The sequence below is a fragment of the Globicephala melas genome, chromosome 19, assembly GCF_963455315.2.
Source record: "Globicephala melas chromosome 19, mGloMel1.2, whole genome shotgun sequence".
NCBI lineage: Eukaryota > Metazoa > Chordata > Mammalia > Artiodactyla > Delphinidae > Globicephala > Globicephala melas.
Genome location: NC_083332.1, coordinates 16517712 through 16545493, shown reverse-complemented (window position 1 = coordinate 16545493; position 27782 = coordinate 16517712). Strand labels below are relative to the sequence as shown.

The following is a 27782-nucleotide window of genomic DNA, read 5'->3' as shown; positions in this document are numbered from 1 at the left end:
CCCCCTGGCTTAGCCCGAGGCCTATTTCCGGCCTCGCCTGGCCTTGGGCGCTTGTGAACGGCGACCAGCCTTGGGGACCAGTCTCCGTCCAGCCCCAGCTCCTAGTACAAGGCGCCTTCCCCACCAGGCAGGTGGGGGCACCCGAAACCAGTGCGCAGCCACATGGCCCTGGGACACGCTAGGATGTCGGGGTCACGCTAGATCCTGGGGTCGCATCTGCTGGAGACGCGCAGTGGTCTCCAGAGTCCTGGGGCGGATGGGTGCAGCGCTTCTGCCCAAGGCCGAACTTGTCCGGCCCAGCGCCTGAAACCGTGGCGACGCTGGGAAGTAAGATGGGGGAGGATGTGGGAAACGTTTGTCAACTGCTCATATTTCTCTGGCCGGGACTGGGGAGCCGCCTCCAGCTCAGCCCGCGGGGATACGGGATCCTTCCAGAGGCCCGACGGTCGGGGCGCACAACGAAGCCCGGGCCCACGGGCCCCCCCACCCCGCCCCGCGGCGCCACAGCTGGCCGCTCCGCCACTCGAGCGCCAGCTCCAAGCCGCACGCCCCGGCGGCCCAGCGCAGGCTCCGCGCCCCTCCGAGCTCGCGGCGAAGCGCGGACACCGCGGCTCCGCCGCCGCCACTCCCCCCACATTCCAGAGGCCGCAGCGCCGTCTCCTTCCTCGCATTCCTGCCCCCACAAAGGAGTCCCTCCACCCCCCGCACAGCCGCAGGGAGGAGGGGACGCGGCCCGGCGCCTCCGAGCGCACATTCCTCCGCCGCGCGCGCCACCGAGCGGGGCGCCGCGGCCCCCGGACCGCGCGTGGCCCGCAGAGCGACCCCGGCCCGGCGCCGGCCCCGCCCCGCGCCCAGGGGTCCCGGGGCGGGCTCCGGGCTTCGGGCGGACGATGCGGCGGCGCGGCCGGAGCGGCGGCGGGAAGCGGAGGCGGAGGTGACGCGCCGGGGCCGGCGGGCCGGGCCATGCAGCGCTCCCGGGCGGCCGCGGACGAGGCGGCTCTGCTCCTGGCCGGGCTGGCCCTGCGGGAGCTGGAGCCGGGCGGCGACTCTCCGGGCCGGGGCCGGCGGGCGCCGCGGCCCGGGCCGGGAGACGAGGCGGCGCAGGCGTTGGGCCGCAGAGGGCAGGGCAGCGGCGGCGGCGGCCCCGAGGCCGGGGTGGACGGACTGAGCCACGGGGAGCGAGGCCCGCGGCGCGCGGCGGCCCCCGAGCTCAGCGCGCAGCCGGCGGGCAGCCCGCGGGCTAGCCTGGCGGGCTCCGACGGAGGCGGCGGCGGCAGCGGCAGCGCCCGCTCCAGCGGAATCAGCCTGGGCTACGACCAGCGCCACGGCAGCCCGCGCTCGGGCCGCTCGGACCCGCGCCCGGGCCCCGGGCCGCCGTCGGTGGGCAGCGCGCGCTCCAGCGTGTCCAGCCTCGGCTCCCGCGGCTCGGCCAGCGCCTACCCCGACCTGCTCCTGCCCGGCGCCTGCTCCGCGCCGGCTCGCTCCCCGGAGCCCGCCGGGCCTGCCCCTTTCGCTCTGCCTTCGCTCCAGCTGCCCCCGGGCCGGGAGGGCGCCCCGAGCTCGGCGGAGCGGCGGCTGGAGGCGCTGACCCGAGAGCTGGAGCGGGCGCTGGAGGCGCGCACTGCGCGGGACTACTTCGGTGAGCGAGCTCGGCCGCGCGGCCCGCGCGCCTCGGCCCCGGGCCTCCGCTGTCCTCGTCGGGGGTCGGGGACGACCTCCGGCTAGGCGGCCGGCTCGGCCGAGGAGAGCGCTGGTTGGGCCCAGGGCTGGGCTTCGGACGAGGGACCGGGCTGCAAAAAGCGTGTGTCCCTCCCGTGGGGCTGGGGAGCTGGCGACGTTTGTTCCCGCAGACGGAGTGTGTGTGTGAACCTCCAGGTCTGGGGCTTGTTTCGACAGTGGCTTAGCCTCTGGGTCTCTGGGCCGGGAGTTCTGGCAAAGTCAGTGGATGCGTTGCCCCTAATTTAGAGGAAAAGTCACGTTAATAGGCAGAAAAAGCTATTTTTGAATAATTTCTTCTTAACCCTTGGCACTTGCCTCAGCTCATCGTACTCCATGCTTTGTGATCAGCCGGTCAGCCGAAGCTGTGTGTTTCCCTTCTCCCAGCAGTAAGGGCTGTGAACAGGGGCAGGGAGGTGGCGTGGCCTGGATACCACCGGAGCCCGCCTGACCTGAGGCTTTGATAATGGTAGTGGCTGGAAGTAGAGTCTTTGAGGGAGGAGAAGCCCACGCTGGGGGTGGGGGGAGACTAAGCTGGTCATACTGGGCTGTCCTCGTTCTCGGTTGTGCTGTGTATATGGGATGTTTCCGAAGGGAATCCTGCTTCACATCATTTGCAAAGACCACCAGTCTCTGACAGCCTCCCTTTCTCAGTCTGACCTTGGCCCTTTGATCCCAAGTCCTTTGGACAACTTGAGGCTTGAGGTTCTGAGAGGCCTGGGGAGGGGCTTCGCTCCCTCCTTTACTGATAAGCAGGCACCTGGCTTTGGAGGGGGTGGTGGTTATCATGTCTGAGGCTGAGGCTGTCCTGGAGTTTGTATTTCATGGTTCATTCCAGCTAGCAGCTCAGGACTGCCCTGAACTGGATCTTGAGAGGGAAGGAGGTTGTATGGGACGGGCAATGGGGGCACTGCAGGCCGAGGGAAGAATGTGGGCAAAAGGAGACAAGTAAGGATATGTACGCTTCCGTTATACTCCCTGGGGTTGCAGCCCAGGAGGGGTCAGGTGGTCAAGGGAGTGTGTAGGCCAAAGGGTTGTCCTGCCTTTGGGAGGGGACCTGCTCATCTAGGAGCATCACGGTGAGAATTTGTGGTCTGGTAGGTCCTGTGGCTGCTGTCAGACCGCCTGGGAGCAGGGAGGGAGTAGGAAGCCATTGCCTCTCATGCCGGGCAGGTACCAGGAGCCAAAGCTGGGCTACCTTCTGAAGAGAAAGAGATTCCAGCGCTCTCTCCCGGGGAGACCGTCCCTTTTCCTGTCCCCACTCGCTGCAGGGCCTGGGCAGGGGTGTGTTCTCTGGGCCTCCGTAGCTACTCCTGAATCTTTGTGTGCAGACCGGGGCTGGTAGTGGGAGAAGTGAAGGGGCTGGTGGGTCATCCTTTCTAATGGGACCTGCTGCTCCCATTGAAGCCACGTGGGAGTGGGAGGTGAGTGATGATAGATCTTTGGGGTTTTTTTTTTAAGAGAAGCCCGATCTAGGTAACATTTTCCTGATTTTTTGAAAACATGAGCAGCTGTTTGCTTGAACTGCTGTTATCTTCCTGCCGATGTTCCACATTTTGGAGCTGTGAAAGTGGCAGTTTCATAGAGATCAACCTGGATAATACAACATTTTACAAAAGGAAGTCTGCAGGGAGCATGAGCTCGAGCGATCTCTGGTAAACCTCACCCTTGGAGTGTTTTTTCCTCTCTGTCCATCCCTTCTTGGCTCTGGCACCCGCTCACCTCCTGGCTGCGCTCTGTCTCTCATGGGCATCTCTCCTGACCAAGTTCTGCTGCCAGGAGCCAGCCAACAGCCTCAGGCCTCCAGAACCTCATTGACTTTGGTGACCTCTCTGCCTTCTCTTCAGCCGCCCACCCCCAAGGCCACACCCTGGACTTGCCTCGTGTCAGCTGTCTTCAGTCCTGGTTGCAGCTTGCGTCTCACCGCTACCTCTGATTGCTCTCATTGCTGTTTGCCCTGCAGAACCCTGGCTCCAAGTCAGTGCTGCGGCCCCCTTTTCTGTTGCTATATCAGGCCGCAGAGTGATGGTCTTTAACCTTGGTGCTCTTCTGGGCACCACCCATCACTCTTAGCCTTGGTCAGTTCCCTCTTTCAGTCCCTCAACAGCCTGCCTCTCTCTTTGGCCCTGCCCGTGCTTTCTACTTTGCTGAGAATAATAGGGTCAGCAGTTGCAGTCTTGGCTTCCTGTCCCTTCCCTGAAGGCTCTTAAGTCCATGTCCAGGTCTGAGGATGAAGGTCCTTCCATCTCCAACCTCTACCTCCTCCATCTTCAGCTTTCCTCTTTCCACTGGCCCTTTTCTTTTGTTTATAAATATGTATAAGGGTCTTTCATTAAGCAACAACAACAAAAATAAGAAAAAACAACAAACCCAAACCTATATGGCCCCAAGGTCTTATCTGCCCTTTCATCCCTCATCCTAGTGTCTGGGTGACATCGTCTTTGCTTATCCGCTTTCGATCTCCCCTCAGCCGTCTCTGTCTCCTCCCACTGGACTGACCCAGCCCTCGCTCAGCACCCTGGCGATGCCCCAGCCTCAGCCCCAAACACCAGAGGGCATTTGCCAGGTCTTGTTGGTCTGGATCTTACTGCATTCCAAAGGTGGAGTCAACTCTCCTCTGAAGCAGTCTACTCCTTGGATTTTGGAGGTACCTCATGGTCCTGGTTGTCTTTTTTTTTTTTTTGCGGTACACGGGCCTCTCACTGTTGTGGCCTCTCCCGTTGCGGAGCACAGGCTCCGGACGCGCAGGCTCAGCGGCCATGGCTCACGGGCCCAGCCGCTCCGCAGCATGTGGGATCTTCCCGGACCGGGGCACGAACCCGTGTCCCCTGCTTCGGCAGGCGGACTCTCAACCACTGCGCCACCAGGGAAGCCCCTGGTTGTCCTTCTTCAGCGTATTTTCATGAAAGTGGTGCAAGCTCAAACAACCGAAAAACAAATAATACAAGGTCATAACTTCCCCTCTGGCCCGTCCTTCTGTTCTGCTTCCAATAGGCAGCCGACTTTTGCTCCTTGCATCGTGTTTTCTGGTAACGTAGTCAAATGACAAGGTCAGGTGTTCAGAGTTGATGGACAAGAGTGAAGGTGTGAGGGTGGGTCATTCTCACTTCAGGAAGATAAGTCTGGCTGCAGTTTGGGGGATGGATTATCGGGGGCCAGGGTAGGATGCTGTGAGGAAGCTGTTGAAACAGCAAGTGGGATGAGAATTGATGACGTTGAATCGGGCCAGTGGGCGTGAGGGGAGGGAATGAAGTCCAGAGTAGGGAACAGAGGAACCTGATTGAGAGCTGGAGGTGAGAGAGATAGGGTAGACCTGGATGCTTCCTGGAACCTGGCTGTGCGAAAGTGCCGTTTTTTTGAGCAGGAGCCCAGAGCTCTCTTCTGGACCTGAGGTGGTCTGGGGCCACCTGGCAGGTGGATTAGTGGCTCAGGAGAGGGATCCAGGCTGGGCAGGGTGCCAGGAGCCTCGGCAGGGGTGAGCATGGGAGCCGATGGCGCTGGGGTAAAGCCACGTGTGGAGACCTGTAAACGCTCGGCCATGGTAAATGTTAAGGAGAAAGATCTGGTGGAAGGCAGGAAGGAGAGGGTTGAGGGCAGCGTGTCCTGAAGCGGCCAGAAGACTTAGGGTCCAGGGGGCAGGTAGGGCCCGTCTCCATGCCCTTTGTGCCATGGGAGACCTTTGGTGAGTCTGTGAGAGGACCTCTGATGTCTGGGCTGGACACCTGCAGTCTCCACGGTCTCCAGGAGGGCTGGCTAGAGAGTTCCCTAAGGCTAGTGCTGGCCTTTGCCCTGGTATTGCTGGTTACCCCTCTCCTTACCACCCCTCCCCTACCTGCCAAGCACCCCACCCTGGGGTGGTCCCCAAGTCCACTCAGTTATTCCCTGCAGAGCAACTTCGCCGTCTTATTTCCTTTAGACCTTTGCTCAGATATTACCTTGTCACTGGGGCCTTCTCTGACCATCTTCTTTAAAAATCACACACTCAGACGTATTCTTAATCAGCCTTCTTTTCCTCCATAGCACTTGTTTCTACCTGAGATGTGATTTACCTGTTGTCCACCTCTCTCCACTGGAATACATGCTCCTTGAGGGCGGGGGGGGGGTTTGTTTGGTGCGTTGCAGAATCTCTGGCACCTAAACTATGCGGGGTGTCAGTGTCCACGTGTTGACTAAACAAGAGAATAACTTGACCTTATTGTACAGGTGAAGGAGGTGTGGCTGGGAGGGTCAGGGACTCTGCCCTGGTTGTGTCTATGTGGTCTTCATTCTTTTTGGTTCATAGACAGCAGAAAGGATTTTCCCTCTGTCCACGAGCAGATCAAGGTGAAGGGGCTTAGACCAACTTTCCAGGTATAAACATGTCATTGTAATTTTGATGGTGTGGACAGTGTCCGTTAGCTCTGACTTGCCACGTGCTCTGCTAAACTCTTTGAGTCCTCAGACAACAGCAGCAAACCCTAAGTAGTGGTACCCTTCCTGTCCCCATGTCAGCCATTAGTAATGGAGCGAAGGAGGCCTATGGAATTTCCTTGCGCAAGATCACGTGGCTGGGCGGTGTTAGGACTAGGAGTCAGATGCGTGTCCATTCAAGTCCACAGACCTGGTGCTAATCGCTGCTCTTTCCTGCCTCTTCCATAGGGATTTGCATCAAGTGTGGGCTTGGCATCTATGGAGCGAGGCAGGCGTGCCAGGCCATGGGGAGCCTGTATCACACCGATTGCTTCACCTGCAACTCCTGTGGTAGGTAACCTCTCCCCTGTCCCTCTTGCACTGTGGATCCCCTTGCATCTAAGTCCCAGGCGGATGGACCACCCAGCTCTGGCCCAGGCTGGAGTGTGGAGGAGGCTGAGTTGTGGCTCCTTGTCATCTGGCCTAGTCTGCTTGAGAGGCCCAGGCTCCTGGGGAGATCTGCTGAGCCCTGGGGAGGGAGGCGTGAGACCAGGGAGGAGGCTTTTGCTGGCCACAGGGAAAGGCTGCCCTTCTAGCCCTTGGCTTTGGAACCTCTGTCCTGGGCAGGGTACTGATGTCTCTCGGTTGTCTGGGTGGGGCTTGTGGAGCCAGAGATGTGCCTTCTGCCTGCCTGGATATGAGGCTAATATTTTTTTCCCTGCAATATATTTTTTGTCCTAATTTTACACACTGTGTAAAATATAAATGTTATAATTTAACCTAGACAAAGTTATAAAAAGAAAAAAGTAACTATAATCCAACCAACCTAATAAGTCTGCGCTCTTTTTTTTTTTTAAGTCTGCACTCTTGATCTTCTTACTGTTCTTTCATGCTTTGCCCTGAGAAGACATCTTTTATTTATATACACAAAACATTTTAATATAAAACACTTTATTTTATAAAAGTGTAATATGACTTTGTTATAAAGCAGAAACTAACACACCAGTGTAAAGTAATTATACTCCAATAAAGATGTTAAAAGAAAAAAACGTCTAATACGTACACAGTGTTAAGTCAGAGAGTCCTGAGAAGCTATTTTTGCAATCGCAAAAAACCGCTTATCTTTCTACCCCGGTCTTCTTGCCCAGGGGCAGCCACGTAGCAACTTCATCTAGTAGGCACCTCCATGTTCTAACAGCATACACTGCTGTTTCTTGATTATCAGTTTTGGAAATGATTTACTTTTGTTTGCCGTGGTAGGTGAGGAATAGGTTCTTACGCTGACTGTTCTGCCCTCTCCCCTTCCGTCTTCTCAGTGTAGTCATCATAAGTTGTGATTAAGTCAATAAACCAGGTTTATATTACTATAATATGACTATGTAAATATTATTCACTGCAAAACCAAGAATTATACTGGGGTTATGTCTCCTTTTTTCTATAGTCATTTACTTTCCCTGGAGTTTTCTTTTTTAACCTTTTTTTCTCCTTGCATTGTCTTGACTTATCATATCCTTCAGTTTCCTCTCCCCACTCCAGTTGCCCCATTTTAGTAGGCATTCTTTGAGTTCCCCCTTGGAGCCCCTGGCCTCTCCTTAGTCTGAGCCAGTTGCTCTCTGGACCCCTGTGGAGTGTTCATTCTGTGCCTACCCATGTATATTGGTTGGATTGAATCCACTGTCTCCTAGAAGCTTTCAGCTGCAGATGACAGAAAAGCTGCTGAGGAGGCTTAAACTCTAAGATCTTAATTTCTTGACTCGTTGAACTGGGAGCCCAGAGATAGGGCTGGCTTCAGGCTGGGATTGATCTAGTGGCTTAGGCCCTATGAATATCTTGGCTGTGTTTCCCTTGGGTTTGGTTTTATCCTTAGGGTGACTTCTCTTATGGTAGTGAAATGTCTGAGGCAGCTTGAGACTTCCATTGGGACACCACTGGTCTGGAGGAAGAGGGGCCATTTCCTCTGGTCATGTTTTTGGGGTGGGGAGACTTCTTTTCCAGAAAACATCTAGCAAACATCTTCCTATATATCATTGGCCAGATCATCTCACACATCCATTCCTGAACCAAGCCCCGTGTGGCTGGGGGGAGTGCTGTGATTTGATTGGCTTACTTGCCTGAGTCTCTGAACCATTATAAGGGAAGAAGAATTAGCTTTATACTAATCAAGCCCATCCACGGATAGGGGAGTGGATTCAGGTTTCCCTTAAACACACCAGGCTGTCAGAGGTAAGGTTGGTTACTGAACACAACTTGGAGAAGTAGGGAGGAATCGAAGCTGTGAAACAACCTAAACTGTCCAGCGTTTTGCTGTAGTTGTCTAAGCAGGGCAATGTGGGAGGTAAGTTTTCTGAATTCTGTTGTGTCTAAAATACCTTTATTCAACTCTCACAATTTGTAGTTTGACTGGGAATAGATTTTCAAATTGGAACTAATTTTCACTAAGCATTTTGAAGTCATAGATTTATCTTCCAGAAGCCATGGTTACTGCTCAATTCTGATGCCATTCTGATTCTCATTTTTGTGTGTGTGATCTGTTTTTTTCCTTTTGGGAGATCTCAGGAAGAGGGCTATCATTGAGCAAATCCTGTAATAGCCTCTGGAAAGGGCTGTGAACTGCACAGTTGCAGGGGTTGCCACTTACGTAGATGCAAGAGGAATGGTGCTCCTGAAATTGTGCATTGCAGCTACTTGGCTTCGCATACTTTATGTTTGGTGTAGGCTTTGTGCGTACACACAGAGCCCCATTAGACTGGAGACTTGCCCTTCGGTTCTGGGAATTTTTCTTGTATTCTTATTTATTCCCTTTTTCTTTCCACTGGTACTGAGTTCAGCAGTGTATGAATCAGGATAATATATTATGACCAAGTTGAGCTTACCTGAAGAGTACCAGTGGAGTCACGATAGAAAATTCGTTACTGTAACTCACCTCATTAACAAACTAAAGAAGAAAAACTATATAATCATCTCAATAGGAGTAGAACAAGCAGTCAGTAAAATCTGACATTCAGATTTTAGCAAACTGGAAATAAAAAGGAACTTTCTCAACCTGATAAAAGTTGGTTACTAAAAATCTATGCAAACATCATACTCAGTGGTGAAATATAAGAAAAATGGACCTTTAAAAGAGGAAAGGACAATGACGCCTGCAATCATGTGTTCTATTCAGCATTGTACTGGAGGTCCTAGTCATTGCAGTAAGACAAGAAAAATAAATATAGCATAATCATGTAAATATTCATATACTGTTGAACATGGGTATATAAAATAGTGTTGAGAGGTCAGTATTTTCCAAATTGATCTATAATGCATTGTAATTCCAGTTAAGCAGGTTTTTGTGAATTTGACAAGCTAATTCTAAAATTTAAATGGAAGAGCAAAAGGCTAAGAATAATCAAGATGATCTTGAAGAAGAGTAGGTCGGGCAAACTTCCACTACCAGGTGTCAATATATATTGTACATTTACATTAATTAATTTCATGTGTGGTACTGGGGCAAGGATAGACAAATAGACCAATGGACCAGAGTGGAGTTTAGAAACAGACCCATTGTCTGTGTGAAAACTTGATGGGTGATAGAGACAGCGTTGCAGATGGTTCTGGGAAAAGTGGTTATCCATATAAAATAATGAAATTAAATCCAGGTGTATCAAAGACCTAAATGGGTAAAGAAAAACTTGACAATTTTAGAAATAAGTATAGAAACATATCTTTACCAATCTTCTGGTTAAGAAAAAAATTTTTTTCACACAAAAACTGCCAAACTTAAAAGAGGGGATTGACAAATTTGGCTACATTTGAATTAAAAACCTCTATTTGTTAAAAGACACTGTGAAGCATATGGGAAAACAAACCTTATACTGTCACAAACATAACTGCCAACGATCATTTTTGTTTGTTTACAGCATTCCTTTTTTTTATTTTATTTTTTTAATTTTTATTTTTATTGGGCTATAGGGGATGGGTTGGGAAATATCTCTGCAAGTTATGCCCTACTAGGGAAATGTCCATTCTCATTTTCCTGGGATAGCTTTCGGAGCTTTTTCTTTTCTTTCTTTCTTTTTTTTTTTTTTTTTGCAGTACGCGGGCCTCTCACTGTTGTGGAGCACAGGCTCCGGATGCGCAGGCTCAGCGGCCATGGCTCATGGGCCCAGCCGCTCCGCGGCATGTGGGATCTTCCCGGACCGGGGCACGAACCCTGTCCCCTGCATTGGCAGGCGGACTCTCAACCACTGTGCCACCAGGGAAGCCCACCCTAGGGGATGTTTGAAAAGTTTATTTTATTTATTTATTTGGCCGCTCTGTGTGGCATGTGGGATCTTAGTTACCCAGCCATGGATCGCACCTGTGCCCCCTGCAGTGGAAGTACGGAGTCTTAACCACTGGATCACCAGGGAAGTCCCTGAAAATTAAGGAAAAAGTCGAACAGGGGCAAATACATTTTTTCTTTTATGAGTATTCTTATTACTTATGGACTTGTATTCATGTAATGTATTGCAATACCATCATTATTCTTTTTGATGCTCAGATTGCCGGAGGAAGTCCCTTCCAGTTGACTCCTGTGACCTTTTGACATGTCCCCATTGTTCTTTGAGTACTTCTTTACTCTGGCACAAGATATATTCGGTTTACCTTTGTTTTTGTTTTTAATTTAGTACAATTTACATATAGTGCAGCAAACAGATCTTAAGTATATAGTTCAAAGATTTTGGATAAATGTGTTCATTTATATTACTCGCACCCCTAACAAGGTTATAGAAAATTTTAAACACCCGAGAAACTTCCATCTTCCCTTTTTTTCAGTTAATCCCCATATGTTCTCCCATCACATCCACTCGACCAGTGTTCTGATTTCTACCATCATAGATTAGTTTTGTCTGTTCTAGAACTTAATATAAATGCAGCCATAATAGTATGTACTATTTTCTTTCTCTTTTTAAAAAATAAATCAATTATTTATTTATTTATTTATTTTGGCTGTATTGGGTTTTCGTTGCTGCGCGTGGGCTTTCTCTAGTTGCAGCAAACGGGCTACTCTTCGCTGCGATGCGAGCTTCTCATTGCGGTGGCTTCTCTTGGTGCGGAGCAGGGGCTCTAGGCACGCAGGCTTCAGTAGTTGTGGCGCACGGGCTTAGTTGCTCTGCGGCATGTGGGATCTTCCCGGACCAGCGCTCGAACCCGTGTCCCGTGCATTTGCGGCGGATTCTCAACCACTGCGCCACAGGGGAAGCCCCGCCTTTTTTTTTTTTTTTTGATCTATGTTGTTACATGTATCAGTAGCTCACTCCTTTTTATTGCTGAATAGCATTTTTATTGTATGAATATACCACAATTTGTTTATCCATTTATCTGTTGATAGATACTAGGTTGTGCTATGAACATTCTTGTACAGGTCATTTGTGGACAAATGTTTTCATTTCTCTTGGGTAAATTCCAAGGAATGGAATTTCTGGGTCATAGGCTAAGTGTACGTTTAACTTCATAAGAGACTGCCAAACTATTTTCCAAAGGGGCTGTATCATTTTATACTCCTGCTAGAAATGTAAGAGAGTTGGTTTATTCTATATATTTGCCAACAGCTGGTGTTTTAGTCTTTTTAATTTTAGCCATTCTAATGGGTTTGAAGTAGTATCTCACTGTGGTTTTAATTTGCATTTCCCTGACAACTAATGAGGTTTGAGCGTCTTTTCTTCTCTTTCTTGGCCATTTATATCTTCTTTTGTGAAGTCTGTTCAAGTCTTCTGCCCATTTTTTTAAAAATAATTTTTACTTTAATTCTTACTCCCTTTTTTAAAAATTTTTATTTAAAAAAGTTTTTGGCCTTGCCATGCAGCACGTGGGATCTTAGTTCCCCGACCAGGGATTGAACCTGCAGACCCTGCGCTGGAAGTGCGGAGTCTCAACCGCTGGACTGCCTGGGAAGTCCCTCTTTTGCCCAGTTTTTAAATTGGGAGTTGTCTTTTATTATTTAGTTATAGGAATATATATGGTAAAAGTTCTTTTCAGATGTTTTGTGAATATTTTCTTCCGTTTTTTTTTGTTTTGTTTTACGGTTATTATTTTTGTGACTTAAAATGTTTTGTCCCCTGTTAGGTCGTGAAGATAGTCTCCTTTGTTTTTTTCTAGAAGCTTTAGGTTTCTCATGTTTAGGTTGATAACCATCTCATGTTAATTTTTATGTATGGTAAGAGGTAAGGAATTGAGTCTTATTCTTTTTTCCATATGAATATTTAGTTGTTCCAGCACCATGTGCTGAGAAGACTTTGCTTTCCCACTTGTACGTTTGTTGAAATATTTATGGGTCTATTTTTGCCCTCCATTCTGTTCCACTGATCTTTTTTTTTTTTTTTTTTTAAATAAATTTATTTATTTATTTATTTTTGGCTGTGTTGGGTCTTCGTTTCTGTGCGAGGGCTTTCTCTAGTTGCGGCAAGCGGGGGCCAGTCTTCATCGCGGTGCGCGGGCCTCTGACTATCGCGGCCTCTGTTGTTGAGGAGCACAGGCTCCAGACGCGCAGGCTCAGCAGTTGTGGCTCACGGGCCTAGTTGCTCCGTGGCATGTGGGATCTTCCCAGACCAAGGCTCGAACCCATGTCCCCAGCATTAGCAGGCAGATTCTCAACCACTGCGCCACCAGGGAAGCCCCTCCACTGATCTTTTTGTCTCTCCTGCCCACAATATTACATTGTCTTGATTTCTGTAAGTCTTAAAATAGGGAGTGTAAGTTTTCTAGTTTTGTTGATCTTTTCCAAGATTATTTTGGCTATTCTAGGTTCTTTGTATTTCTATATAAATTTAAAAATTGGCACATCAGTTTCCACACACAAAAAAATAGAGTGCTGAGAACTCGATTGGGCGGCATTGAATGTGTAGATCAATCTGGGGACAATTGATACAAGAACATCTGAAGCCATGAAGATGGTTGTCGGAACTGTGCAGGGTCCAAGATTTTTCCCTGCATGCAAGCTGACTAGTTAGCCTGCCTGTGTTTCACGGGTGCTGGCTGAAGACATGACCTTCCTGGGACAGATACAGCACTGCAGGCAGCGTGAGCTTCATGTTCACATCGGTTCTGTGTGCCCTCCTTGGTCCCACAGTGGTGACGTGGATACCAGCTGTGTGCTGCACACGCGGTGGGTCTCTATGTCATGGCTGAGGAACCCTGAGCTTAGGGAACCCCAGGATTTTATAATGGGCTGCCAGCAAAGCTGTGTGACTCTTATCCCAGAGAAGCACATTTATCTCTGTTTATACTGAACAGCAAACCAACCTGCTTTCTGCTTCAGAGGGAGATGCTATCTCTGTCTTCTGAGCAGTTTGCTCCACAGACGTCCTTGGAAAGATAATTAAGAATGAAAGCTGCAAGCCATTTGAAAGATGTGCAGAGATGGAAGGGATCCAATGGAGAACTGTCTTCCAGCAGTGGTATATCTCTCTATTTATGTAGCTCTTTTAAAATTTCTCTCAGCAAAGTTTGGTTTTGCTGAGTAAAGTCAGACACATCTTTCATTAAATTTATCCCTTAGTATTTTATGGGTTTTTGGGGATGCTGTTATAAATGCATTTTAAAAATTGTAAGTTTAGGAGACTTCCCTGGTGGCGCGGTGGTTAAGACTCCGCGCTCCCAATGCAGGGTGCCCGGTTTGATCCCTGCCCAGGGAACTAGATCCCACGTGTATGCTGCAACTAAGAGTTCACATGCCACAACTAAGGAGCCCGCATGCTGCAAGTAAGGAGCTGGTGAGCCACAACTAAGCAGCCTGCGAGCTGCAACTAAAGGAGCCCGCCTCCTGCAACTAAGACCTGGCACAACCAAATAAATAAATAGATATTAAAAAAAAAAAAAAAAGGAATACTGAAGGTGCTAGTAAAATGTATTCAAAATAATAAAAATAAAAATTGTAAGTTTATTTTCCAGTCGCTTGTTGCTAGAATATAAAAATATTTTTGGTTTTCATATATTGACCACCTACTCTACAGCTTTGCTAAACCTACTTATTAGTTCTAGCAGGTTTTTCATAGATTTCTTGTGATTTTCTGTATAACACAATCACGTCATTTGTGTTTATCGGTTTTCCTTTCTCACCTGTCTTCTTGCACTGCGTAGCACATCTAGTATACAGTTGAATCCTAAGGGGAAAAGCATCTACTATTTCACTGTTATGTCTGATGTGAGCTGTGGGGCTTTCATAGGTGCCCTTCATCAGGTGCGGGAGGTTCCCTCTTGCCCCTGGTTAGGTGTTGTCATCTCCTGACTCTAATGGGAATGCCTCTCATAGGTCTGCTGGGGCTGTGGTTTTGACAAGGATGCCTTTTTCTTTGAAAGTTTTTGTTCAATTTGTTTAAACTAAAAAAACCCCACATCACTCATTTCTCCCATCCCCAACCCCCTGTGTCTTGCAACCACCAAATTCTTCTATCTATGAGCTTTTTTTTTTTTTTAAAGATTCCACATATAAGAGAGATCATACGGCATTTGTGTTTCTTTGTCTGACTTATTTCACTTAGCATAATGCCTTCAAGGTCCATTAATGTTGTTGCAAATGCCAAGATTTAATTTTCATTCTTTTTGTGGCTGAATCATATTCATGTGTGTGTGTGTGTGTAATTTTTTATCCATTCATCCATCAATGGACGCTTAGATTGTTTCCATCTCTTCGTTATTGTAAATAATGATGCAATGAACATGGAGGTGCAGATATCTTTGTGAATTAGTATTTTTGTTTTCTTTAGATAAATACCCAGAAAGGGAATTGCTGGGTCATATGTTAGTTCTCTTTTTAATTTTTTGAGGAACCTCCATACTGTTTTCCACAGAGGTTGCACCAATTTACATTCCCACCAACAGTGAACGAGGGTTCCCTTTTCTCTAAATCCTAACCAACACTTGTTATGTCTTGTCTTACTGATCATAGCCATTCTAACAGATGTGAGGTCCTTTGTTGTTAATTAATCGACCATCTATGTGTGGGTTTATTTCTGGGCTTGCTGTTCTGATCCATTGATGAATGTGTCTATTTTTATGCCAACAGCATACTTTTTAATTACTGTAGCTTTGTAATACAGTTTGAAATCATGAAGCATGATGCCTCCAGTTCTGTTCTTCTTTCTCAAGATTGCTTTGGCTTTTTAGGGTCTTTTGTGGTTCCATGTAAGTTTTAGGATTATTTGTTCTAAAAATACCATTGGAATTTTTTTTAACATCTTTATTGGAGTATAATTGCTTTACAATGTTGTGTTAGTTACTGCTGTATAACAAAATGAATCAACTATATGCATATGTATATCCCCATATCCCCTCCCTCTTGTGTCTCCCTCCCACCCTCCTTATCCCACCCCTCTAGGTGGTCACAAAGCACTGAGCTGATCTCCCTGTGCTATGAGGCTGCTTCCCACTAGCTGTTTTACATTGGGTAGTGTATATATGACAGTGCTCCTCTCTCACTTCATCCCAGCTTACTCTTCCTCCTCCCTGTGTCCTCAAGTCCATTCTCTACGTCTGTGTCTTTATTCCTGTCCTGCCCCTAGGTTCATGAGAACTTTTTTTTTTTTTTTAGATTCCATATATAGTTGTTAGCATATGGTATTTGTTTTTCTCTTTCTGACTTACTTCACTCTGTATGACAGACTCTAGGTCCATCCACCTCACTGCAAATAACTCAATTTCGTTTCTTTTTGTGGCTGAGTAATATTCCATTGTATATATGTGCCACATCTTCTTTAGCCATTCATCCGATGGTGGACACTTAGCTTGCTTCAATGTCCTGGCTATTGTAAATAGTGCTGCAATGAACCTTGTGGTACATGACTTATTTTGAGTTACGGTTTTCTCAGGGTATATGCCCGGTAGTGGGATTGATGGGTCATATGGTAGTTCTGTTTTTAGTTTAGTTTTCCTTTTTTAAAAAAAATACATTTATTTATTTTTGGCCACGTCGGGTCTTGTTGCTGCCTGCAGGCTCTCTCTAGTTGCAGTGGGTGGGGACTACTCTTCGTTGTGGTGTGAGGACTTCTCATTGCTGTGGCTTTTCTTGTTGTGGAGCACGGGCTTTAGGCGCCCGGGGTTCAGTAGTTGTGGCTCACAGGCTCTAGGTGCATGGGCTTCAGTAGTTGTGGCACATGGACTTAGGTGCTCTGCGGCATGTGGGATCTTCCCAGACCAGGGCTCGAACCCATGTCCCCTGCACTGGCAGGCGGATTCTTAACCACTGCGCCACCAGGGAAGTCCCCTGTTTTTAGTTTGTTAAGGAACCTCCATACTGTTCTCCATAGTGGCTGTATCAATTTACATTCCCACCAACAGTAAAACGATTGGAATTTTGATAGGGACTGTGTTGAATCTGTAGATTGCTTTGGGTAGTGTGGACATTCTAACAATACTGATTCTTGCAGTCCGTAAGCATAGAATATCTTTGCACTTATTTGTGTCTTCAGTTTCTTTCGTTAATGTTTTGTAGTTTTCAATATACAAGTCTTTCACCTCCTTGGTTAAATTTATTCCTAGGTATTTTATTCTTTTTGATGCAATTGTAAATAGACTTTTCTTATTTTCTCTTTCTGATAGTTCATTTTTAGTTAAAGAAACAGCAGATTTTTGTGTATTGATTTTGTATTCTGCAACTTTACTGAATTCATTTGTTCTAACAGTTTTTGATAGTCTTTAGGGTTTTCTCTCTCTCTCTCTATATATATATATATTTTTTTCTTCTCTATATATTATGTCGTCTGCAAATAGTGACAGTTTTACTTCTTCCTTTCTAATTTGGATGCCTTTTATTTCCTTTTCTTGCCTAATTGCTCTGGCTAGGACTTCCAATACTATGTTGAATGAAAGTGGTGAGAGTGGACATCCTTGTCTTTTTCCTGATCCAAGAGGAAAAGCTTTTAGCTTTTCCATTGTTTATGATATCAGCTGTGGGCTTGTCATATATGGTCTTTATTATGTTGAGGTACGTTCTCTCTATACCCGCTTTGTTGAGAGTTTTTATTATGAAAGTATGTTGAATTTCATTAAATGCTTTTTCTTTCTGTGTCTATTGAGATGATCATAGGATTTGTATCCTTCATTTTGTTAATGTGTTGTATCACACTGACTGATTTGCCAACGTTGAACTATCCTGGCATCCTTGGAATAAAGGATACCTTTTTTTATATTGGGCTCCTTCACCTGGTGAGAGTTGTACTTTAACGTTTCTAGATTAAGAAATTCATTCTTGGGCTTCCCTGGTGGCGCCGTGGTTAAGAACCTGCCTGCTAATGCAGGGGACACGGGTTCGAGCCCTGGTCTGGGAAGATCCCACATGCCACGGAGCAGCTAAGCCCGTGAGCCATGACTACTGAGGCCCATGCTCCTAGAGCCTGTGCTCCGCAACAAGAGAAGCCACTGCAATGAGAGAGGCCCGTGCACCACAACGAAGAGTAGCGCCCGCTCTCCACCACTAGAGAAAGCCTGTGCGCAGCAACGAAGACCCAACGCAGCCAAAAATAAAATAAAGAAAAAGTAAAAAAAAAAAAGAAAAAGAAATTCATTCTGTGGAGTCTGCTCTGAATTCCACTGAACTTAAAGCAAATGTTTTTTTTTAATTATCAGAACTTCAGTTTACATTTGAGAAACCGGTCTTCATATGTTTGCTCTGACAACCTCTTACCACAGTTTTGTCAGCAACATATTCTATTTAATTTTTTAAAAATATTAATTAGCGTAATGATAATAACATTGCATTAGAGGGAAATTTAAAATTTGTCTGTGATCCGCTTCTCATCTGTTGGAGGAGGGTGCTGAGAAATGGCAGCAGGAGCGTCGTCCCTGGTTCCAGCAGTCCAGGGACCCCCTTCTCAACCCTCATCCTTGCAGGGAGACGACTTCGCGGGAAGGCGTTCTACAATGTGGGTGAGAAAGTGTACTGCCAGGAGGACTTCCTGGTGAGTCAAAGCTGTGCCCTGGCTGGTGCCATGGGTGGGTGCAGGGGCGGGGACCCTCCTTCTGATTCATGTGGTGACCTGAGGCCAGGAAGCAGATGCTGGCTGGGCAGCGAGTACCCCTGTGTCACATAACATCCTGGATCCTGTGTCCCCTCCCAGTACTCCGGGTTCCAGCAAACGGCTGACAAGTGTAGCGTGTGTGGACACCTCATCATGGAGATGGTGAGAACCTCCCCCAGGCTCCTGGAGCCCCTCTGACATGCGCAGAGTCAAGGACCCCACCCTTTCACCTGTTGGAGACCTGCCAGGGGCTCAGAGCCAGAGTGTCTTCTGGGGGCTGTGCTGAGCCTTCCACCTACACTGACCCTTCAGTGCCTCCCGCCCCCAGATCCTGCAGGCCCTTGGGAAGTCCTACCACCCGGGCTGCTTCCGGTGCTCGGTGTGCAACGAGTGCCTGGACGGGGTGCCCTTCACTGTGGACGTGGAGAACAACATCTACTGTGTCCGAGATTATCACACGTGAGTAGCCGGCGCTATGCAACAGTGTGACTCCCATGGTTCCCCTGCCTCTCCCCAGGAGTATTTTTCTGGCCTGCCTGTCTGTGCCCTCCATTCTTGGCCTGCTCACTTCTGGCCTCCGCTGTGTGCTCAGTGGTTGGGGCGAGGCGCAGATCTCTGCTGGAGCCTTCTGTCTCAGTCCTCTCCTCCCCCTGCCTTTGCCTGCACCCCCTCGTCCTAGTGGTGGGGACTCTGGGCTGCCCCATCTAGCTTCTGTCCCGCTGCTCTAGTGGCCAGGCAAAGACTCTGCGGAGACCCCAAGCCCCCATTCCAGGCAGAAGAGTCTTCTGCCTGGAATGGGGGCTTGGGGTCTCCGCAGAGTCTCTTTCTGCCTGGCCGTACCCATGTGACCAGGTGATCCGTTCTCCCTTGCTGTGGCTCCAGGCTCAGCCCTCGGACCTCTGGTCCTGTGCTGCTGCCTTGCATGGGGTCGGTGCTGGGCGTTGGTTCCTGGTACTCAGTGGGGAGCCAGGCTTTGCAGGGGTCTCAGCTAGAGGACGCCCAAGCCTGGACACGAGGGGGCAATGACGGGCAGGGAGCATGAGGGAGAGGCCAGGGCAGAACCTGAAGAAGCCATCCTGGAGGAGGTGATGGGGTGGAGGTGAACTGGGGCACCACACGAAAGGCCAGTGCCAAGAAGGCATGGCATAGGATGCTCCTACCCCGACATATCCGCACAAGGAGAGGGGGCCTGATGCTCGGGCCGCGTCATGGGGCTACTACGGGTGGACCTGTCCTCGTGCCCTTGGCCTCTGGTCACTCAGCTGGTCACTTCTGGTTTCCTTTATTCCTCCAGGGTTTTTGCACCAAAATGTGCCTCCTGTGCCCGTCCTATCCTCCCTGCACAGGTAGGAACCACTCACCTGGAGATGGTCAGGCGCCTGGCCCCGCCCGGCCCTGCTGGTCCTGCCTGGGTTGGCCCCAGGTCTCGGGCCCCAGTGGGAGGGATGAGCAGGCGCTCCTGCCCCCTGTCCCTCTGGGCTGAGGGACGTGTGTTGTGCCCAGTGCACGTACGGTGCAGGTGTCCCCGCATGAGTTAGAGGGAATTGGTGGCCCCTGCCGCTTGGCTGCCCCACTGGCCCCTCAGCTCCGTTGCCCGTCGATGTCAGGACTGGCCCCGGGCTCTGTGAGCTCGCAGCTGAGACGGTGGGGGAGCAGACGAGAGAAGGATGCGGTTTGTGCAGGAGACATCGTCGGGTGGTGCCCCTCTCTCCGGCACTGGGTCTTCCACACATGCTGGCCCTGGGGAAGCAGGCCTGGCAGTGGTCTTTCCTGACTGCAGAGAACTGAAAAGAACACGTACGCACACACTGACACCCACGTGATGGCTCTCATGAGCAAGTGTGCGTGCTCTCGGCTCCAGCGTGGGAGGAGGCCTACGGCACACGCACATCCATTTGTGTGCACCCACTGATGCCTGTTCTGGCCCCGTGGGAGCACCCACGTCAGAGCTCACACGGGTGTGAATGCACAGCCCCCATGACAGGAGCGCGTTGTGTAGTTATGTGCCCACCACACAGTTTGCCTCAAGCCCTGTCTCTTCCTCCAGGGCTGTGAGACAACCATCCGTGTGGTGTCTATGGACAGAGACTACCACGTGGAATGCTATCACTGTGAGGTGAGCCTGGGTCCTCCCAGAAGGCTGGCGGCCAGGGTAGTCCCCCTCTCACACAGGCCTCCTTCTCCCTAGGTGCTCTGTGGGCTCACCTCCTCTTTTATGGTTCTATCCCATTCTGCCTGTCCTCCCCCAGTGAGCTCTCTCCCTCCCCTCCAGGATGTTTCTCTCAGCCCGTTTCTCATTCAGTCAAATATTTGCCGAGGATGTACAGTGTTGGGGTGTTGTTGATGTACAGAGAATAAACACAGTCTCTATCCTCCAGAGAGACAAGTACTCAGGCAGTATTTATACAGGGTCATCATTGCTATCAAGGGGAGTTTTCAGAGCACATAGCAGGCCTTGGAAAATCAAGGAAGGCTTTCTGGGGGAGGTGACACCCAAGCTAAGATTTGAAAGATGAATAAGAGTTAGCTAAGGAGCAGGGAAAAGGGCATTTTCAGGCAATGGAAGCAGAATGTGCTAAGATGTGAAGGTGAGTGTGTTGTTTCGTTTCACTGGAGAAGTTGGCAGGAGCTGCGGACGAAAGGCCACTTGAGCTGAGGAGCGTGGACTTATCCTGAGGGCAATGGAGAAGGATCGAAAAAGGATGACGCGATGTCACTGAGATTTTAGAAAGGGCATTCATGCAGAGAATGAATGGAGGGAGAGGGAGTAGGGGCTGAGGTTCCCAGAGGAGGCGGGTACAGTCAAGGTTGTGGCCCTGGGTTTCAGCAAGTAGACTGAGTTCAGTGTTGGTTAGATGGTACAAGGGACTGGATTTGGTCAGTGATTGGACATGGGAGTTGAGGGGTTGGAAGGTGTCCATTACGACCCCAGGAGAGAGTGAGGGTGAGAGGAAGAAGGCATTAGATGATCTCACTTTTGGTAGCTGGAGACACCTGAACGGAACTATCTAGGCAGCAGCCGGATGTGCTGGAGTATAAAGACTCTGGCACAGGTGTAGGAGTTTGGGAGTCATTGGCATACATAGCTCTTTCCTCTCTGATACTCTGCCCTGTGGTTTCTAGTTGCCTTTGCCTCCCCAAATTCTCAATTCAGGGAGACCAATGGGCAGCCTGGAAAAATCTCTCCAGGTAGTAACCTGGGCAATTGTAGGGCTCTCCTTATTAGTTTCCCTTCTCTCAGAGGTCACTGGCCTGCCTTGCCTGTTGTTCAGAGTCTGAGAATCATCGTTTCATATATTTTGCCCAGTTTGCCATCGTTAAAGGTAGAGCGGGAAATCCAGTCCTTGTTACTGTCATGGCCGGAAGCGGGAGTCCCATCATGGGCATGTACATGGCCACTGAAGCCAGGGGAGTAAATGAGGTCTTCCAGGAAGAGCTGTAGAGGAAGGAGCGGGGGCTCAGGATAGCCCAGGGGCTCCAACATTCCGGGGATGCGTTCAGGCAGAGCCGCCACACAGGAGGCCTAGAATGAATGACCGACCTACCCCCGAGAAGCAGGAGAAAAACCAAGTGTTGGGTTTCAGAGCCCCCAGGGAAGAGCAGGCATGTCGGTGAGAAACCTTCGGTAGGAATCTAGGGTCCATCTGGAACCAGGTTGCCTTGATGGGGGCAAGTGGCCCAAAGGGAACAGGAATCCTGCTGGAGGACCAGGGAAGGGGGGGTCAGGAGCAGGCATGGCCACAGTTCCTCCAGCAACCGTAGGAGGGCATCCTGCTCTGCAGTCCTGGGGACTGCAGTGTCCCCTTGGGGTCGCTAAGCTCAGTCCTTAAGGAAAGGCTGATGCCGAGTCCAGGAGCAGGGCAAGCTGTAAGCAGAGTACAGCCAGCGCCTCGGGGCTCTGAGCCATGGTGCTGCTGCCCCCAGGGGAGACCCTTGGATGGGAACAGGGGGCTGTGGCCAGACAGGACACGGAGGACACCTGGGACCTGAGTTGCGTGGGACATGAAGCTCCATCACAACAGCCCAGCTCCATCAGCTGTGTGGGGCGGGGGTAGATGTTGGTCTCGGGGCCTTTGGGTAACAAGTGTCACAGCTTCCAGGTTGGAGTTCAGCCCTGGGTGCAGTGAGAGTGTGACCAAAGGGGCCTCCTTGGGGTGGGGGTGGGGGCGAAAGGAAGGAAAAAGTTGTCCAGTAGGTCTTGCCTGGTGCCCCACTGTCGCTTGCAGCACACCATCCTCCATGGCTGCCCTTCACATTTCCTGCCTGTTAGAGGTCAAACACGAATCACATAACTTGTTAAACAGAAAATTAGCCTATAAAATATCGTGCAGTGGTAAACATGGTAGGATAAGGGACATAAAGCAAAACTCCTTGTTGAATTGACGGCTTCAGGTCTTCTGTTCCACTATCTCTTAAGGCCACTGAGGTCAGCCAGTGACCCCCATGTGGGGATCCAGGAGATGATTCTCAGTTGTCACTGTCCTAAGCTCGCTGCAACTTCCCTAGACTCTCCCTCCTAGATGCCCTCTTCACTGTGCCCTTAGGGCAGGCAGTTTTTGGTTTTCCTCTTTCATCTTCCCCTAAAATCTTGGCTCTGCTCTTCTTTCCTCTCTTCAAGTTGGAGCTTCCACAGCTCAGCTGTTTTTTTTCTCTTCTCTTTCCTAGTTATCTGCACTCCCTGGGAGAAACTCCTGTTGTTTTGTTAAAAACTATCACATTTTTATGCTGATGCCCCCCATTTATTGCCCAGCCCTCTCTCCAAGACTCCAGCCTAGTGTCCGCCTAGCTCTCTCCTGGTTGGCTCCTTTGGATGTGTAAGATGCTCTCCAATTCGGGGTGTCCAGCACTGGGTTCCTGACCCCCTTCCCCCAAAGAGTAAAGGCCAAAGTCCTCCGGAAGGTGGGCAGGGTCCTACAGATCTCTGATGCACCCCTCCCTTGCTTACTCTGGCGCCGGGGCTGTGTTCTTCCCTAGGACTGCGGGCTGCAGCTGAGCGGGGAGGATGGACGCCGCTGCTACCCCCTGGAGGGCCACCTGCTGTGCCGCCGCTGCCACCTGCGGCGCCTCCGGCCAGGCCCACTTCCCCCACCTGCTGTGCACGTCACCGAGCTCTGAGCTGGGGGCGGGTAGCCCGACCCTGGGGGCGCCTCACCTGCTGTGCACGTCACCGAGCTCTGAGCTGGGGGCGGGTAGCCCGACCCTGGGGGCGTGTGTTTGTGTCTGCGTGCACGCGCGCGCGCGTTTTTTTCGCTCAGGAGCGCGTTTTCCTGCGCACGCACGTGTTTTTGCGCGAGTATATTTTTGCGCGCGCGCCGGCGATGGGTGACCCAGGTCAGTGTCGGGGCTCTGTGTCAGGGTGGGCGCGGCCGCCGGCTCCCACCCCACCCCTACTCCCACCGGCCACCGAGCTGCTGTCCGAGGGGCCGGCCCCGCGGCGAAGCTACTAATATTTATTCACCGTCTGTGCCTCCTCAAACGGCTTCCTTTCTTTCGGGCCCTGGCCGCCTCCCGCCCCCACCCCATCACCCGCCTTCTGTTTCGGGACCCCCTGTGCCCCGTGGCCTCGGGGGCAGGCTCCCAGACCGGCTCTGGGTCACGGGGCTGAAGGTGGCCGTTACCACGTGCAGGGGCGCGGGGTACGCGGCCGCCGTCCTCCGCCTGGCCTCGGGGCGGGAGCCAGTTACCCTGTGTAGAAGGGGTCTGGGACCCCCTTCAAGAAAGCTGCGGGAAGGCGGGGGTTGCCGGAGGGCACGCGTGTTTGTCTCGTAAGCGCCTGGCCCGCTGGTGGGTGGGAAGGGTTCGTTGTTTGGGAGGGGTCGTAGAAGGGGGTGAGGAATGACACCCTTAGGGAGTGGGGCCTACGAAGGAGCCCTCCCTTCGGCCATTGTGGTCACGGCGGGTTTTGGCCACCGGGACTCCGATGGGCGTTTTCAGCCTTCATCCCGCCCCGGTCTTCCCATCCCTGGCTCCTCGTTCCCAACCCCTCTCGGCCTCGGCCTCGGGAAAAGAACACCTCGTGCAGAATTCCAGCCACAGGTCTCGGTCGAGAGAGGCCGCGAGGGGGCGCCCTGCCCATCTGTTACAGGAAAGCACTGTGTATCAGGCTCCACAACAAAAGCATATGATTTGACTTAAATTAAGTTTTTCCTTTGAGAATATTTTCATTTTCTTTAAAAGAATATAGTTTTCTTCTAAAAACTTGGCCCACGGTTGTTATTTCTTAGGGAAGTTACAAGAAACTCACAAATGTGCAATTTGTATATCGTATATAGCTAGCGTTCAAGTGGTAAAACCTTGTAGTTTAACTACTTTTGTATAAATTCCTCTAAAATCCTAAAATATGTGTTTGCCTTAAAGACTGTAGGCTAGCGTGGGGTTTTGTTTATGTCAGTGTCTTGAGAGCGGTTACCTAATGTGGTATGTGGAAATGGAGATTTTTTTCTCTTCCTCTGAAAGACACATCAGCATTGCGAAGCTTCTCACTGATTTGCACTTGTGGGTGGCCCCTGCGGCGAGAGACCTCCTAATCACGGTCACCATCACGGTGGTTTTTACGGAATATTTTAAGACCATTTGTTCCTATGAGAACTGAACCACCTCGGCTACTGCTCTTGCTCTCCGTTCTCCCCACTGTTAAACGTAAGATCCTTCATCTGGGGGAGCCAGGCCGTAGGAACCAGAACGATGTCAGGACTGCTTATTGGGAAGCGTAGGAGGGGAAGTGGCAGCCGGCGGGTTCCAGCTGGGCTAAGGCCTGGAGCCCGGGCGCCCTCTAGTGGGCTGAGGAAGGAAGTACATGGTGAGTTTGGCGATCGTTGACCAAATATTTTAACGCAGAGGTTGCCCTGAGATACGGGAAGCGTGTGTCTCCTGAGGAAGGGACTGAACAGGATCAAGGTGGCTTCTTGGAGGAGGTGATCCCAGTGGGGCAGGAGACAGTATATTCCAGGAATGGGAGGTTCTTTCTGGCTTTCTCTTCCTCTTGAGCTGGGCTGCTTTGCTTTCTAGCCAATTATTGCAAAGCTTTCTTCTGATTGCTTCCAAGGTCGAAGCCTGCTTTGGCCTCCGTTTCTCCTTGTTGCAAATTCAGCTCTACTCTTTTCTCTTTCTTTGTGTCTGCTGTGGAGGTGGTCCCTGATCTTCCTGCCATGGGGACCACCATCTCTCTCCACACCTGCTCCATCCTGGTTACCATGCTCCCCCATCCAGCTGGACTGAGTCATCACAGCATGGAGCCTCCTTTGAACTCATGTGCCAAACTTTATCAAAAGTCAGAGCCAAGGGAATGCATGACCCTGGGGGGCAGTGGCTTTATCTCTGGCCACACTTTGCCCTTTCTCTTTGGGCTCCATGACCCTCTTTTGCCTTCTCCCAGGGCTGGTGACTGCCACCATCCCTGTAACCCCAGAGCCTTTGCACATGCAGTTCGCTCTGCCTGGACCCACCCCCTGCCCGATGCTTTAATTCCTGGTCAGATCCTTCCGATCTCAGCGACACGAATAAGCCAGGCTTCTCGTTATTACACGTCACCGAACACCCAGAATTGGGGGCCCCGATCTGTAAGCTCTTTTCCGAAAGCAGCATCTTCCAGTCCATTGTCAGGAATTATGCTGACATGATGGTTGTTGAGACTGAGGAAGCAGTGTGAGAGCCAGACCTCAAGCCAGGTAGATTACCCATGAGCCTCCACTGCTGGGTGCCAAACCCACCTGCCCCTAGGATGTCTCCCCTGATGTTGACACCTGCTGACACCTCTAACTGGGCTTTTGTTAACTGCTGTACTTCCATGTACTGAGAGAAGAAGAGTTCTCTTCATGTCCATCTCCTCACTAGAGGGTGGGCACTCCAGGCCAGGGTCTGTCTGGGTTGTTCACTCTTGTCTCCACAGTGCCTGGCCTATGGTTGGTACTGTAACCTGAGGCAGACCCTGCCCTGGCCTTTAGAGTCTCAACTTAGGACCCCTCTCCTTCACTGGTTTGCAAGTCCAAGTACAGCCTCAGTTGCCCAATGAAGGAGCCACAGGTGGGATAGAGGCCCAAGAATGGGTTTACACAAAAACTATACGTGCTGCACATCAAGTGTGTGCCCCAGGTAGTACACACACAGGTGTGCCTTTGTGGATACCCTTGAGTATTGGGTTCCCTGCCGCGCGTGCTCGTGTGTATGAGAGAGAGAGGGAGAGATAGGGACGTTGTTTGAGATGGGTGAGAAAGAGGGAGAAAGGGAGGGAGGGGAGAGATGGAGATTGGGAGGGAGATGAGAAGGGGCATGAGATTGTGAGACATTGAGAGAGCTAGATATTGTGAGGGGTAACGAGAAATTTTGAGAAAGACATTGCGTGTGAAAGAATGAACGTTTGACAGAGATGGTGGTGGATTGATCAGGAGAGACTGGGAGAGGGAGAGATGGTGAGAGAGACATTGTAAGAGAGAGATTGAGAGAGAGGCTGAGAGACTGAGAGAATGGTGGAGAGAAAGATTGAGAAAGAAATTGAGAGGTGGAATGAACAAGAGGGAGAGAGAGAAAGATAACTGAGTGAGGCCAACAGAACCTAGGATCCTTTTCCCGCAAGGCAGGGGGCCCCCAGGGCCAGGTGATTTGGAAATATTTGGATGGCCTGGCCCACAAACAGGAAAGGTTCGCCTCTTGTAAGTGACAAAGGCTGCGGTGTGTGTGCACGTGTGTGACGTTAGGCTGGGACAGTGGGCTCTTGGAGATGGGTCTTGAACATGGGGTGCCTGCATGGTCACAGGGTAGGAGGAGATGCTACTGACCCCTCCTGGTCCGTGCTTCCTACCCCTCTTTGGCCAGGACACACAGATGGGAGCTTGCTGAACTGAAGATACCCTTGAGTGCCTCTGTGAGCTTGCTGTGGAGGGGCTAGAAGGGGATGGGCAGTTGGGGCCGTGATTTATGGGAGGTGCTGGGCATAGGAGTCCACACCACAGATGCCTGGAGAGCAAGGCGGGCCAATCCTGGGAGCCGTCAGCGGTTGAGTGCGGCGATGTGTGGGGCTGTGCTCTCCACCATCTCCTCCCAGCTTCACTCCCATCCCTGAGGCTGGTCTTCTAGTTAGCAGATGCCCCCTGGGAGGAGGGTGAAGGGCTAAGCGTAGGCTCAGCCTGCGGGGGCTCCAGGAGGGCCTTGGGTTGGGGTCTGAGGACAGGTCTGGGGATGGGGGCGGCGCCCAGGTCGCTGGTGACCTTCCACCCAGCAGTTCTGGAGGCCCTGCCCCCGCATGGTGTGTGGGCATATGGGATCTGCATGTACCCGGAGTGGGTGTGGGGGGTACCTGGCTGGGAGAGGGGTGTGTGTGCACGTGCTCTGGGGACTCAGTGACTGCTGGGGGCAGGCCTGGCTTGGGGGGTCTTCCCAACCCAGACCTGTCTCCCAGGAGACAGGGAGGCTCTTCTTCAGCCATCCCAGGAGGAATTCTGTGTGGCACTGCCTCCTGGGGTAGCAGACTAGTCTCACCAGGCCCCTGGTTCCTGGAGACAGAGCCCAGGAAGTGTCTAGGAGCCTGGAGAACCGGGGCAACACAGCTGGAGTGGAGGGTGCCTCCCCGCTCCTATCTTCCTGCTCTGGCCCTGAGGACACTGCTGGGCTGCCCTCCCTAAGTCCGGGCGTTTGTGTCACAGGTGGGCCCTTTCCTGTCCTGCAGGGAGGCTCACCCTGGAGGGCAGAGGGGGCCTGGGAGGCTCT

At 50.9% G+C, this 27782-nt stretch overlaps 1 protein-coding gene across 1 annotated transcript; it reads left to right on the top strand.

The window, feature by feature from the left end:
• Positions 1-963: 963 nt before the first annotated feature.
• On the top strand, positions 964-23330 carry WTIP (WT1 interacting protein). The gene is made up of 8 exons (XM_030874414.3): positions 964-1639; positions 6355-6456; positions 17953-18020; positions 18180-18242; positions 18409-18539; positions 19375-19426; positions 20128-20196; positions 23055-23330. Exons 1-8 carry the CDS (start codon positions 964-966, stop codon positions 23193-23195), a joined length of 1302 nt encoding a protein of 433 aa, XP_030730274.1. The 3' UTR covers positions 23196-23330.
• Positions 23331-27782: the final 4452 nt, after the last annotated feature.

Bases quoted from the DNA above. Each gene is read 5' to 3' on its own strand.
- WTIP (XM_030874414.3), top strand. From the start codon at position 964: ATGCAGCGCTCCCGGGCGGCCGCGGACGAGGCGGCTCTGCTCCTGGCC. The intron at 1,640-6,354 runs GTGAGCGAGCTC...CCTCTTCCATAG, and splicing joins CACTGCGCGGGACTACTTCG to GGATTTGCATCAAGTGTGGG. The intron at 18,243-18,408 runs GTGAGAACCTCC...TCCCGCCCCCAG, and splicing joins GACACCTCATCATGGAGATG to ATCCTGCAGGCCCTTGGGAA.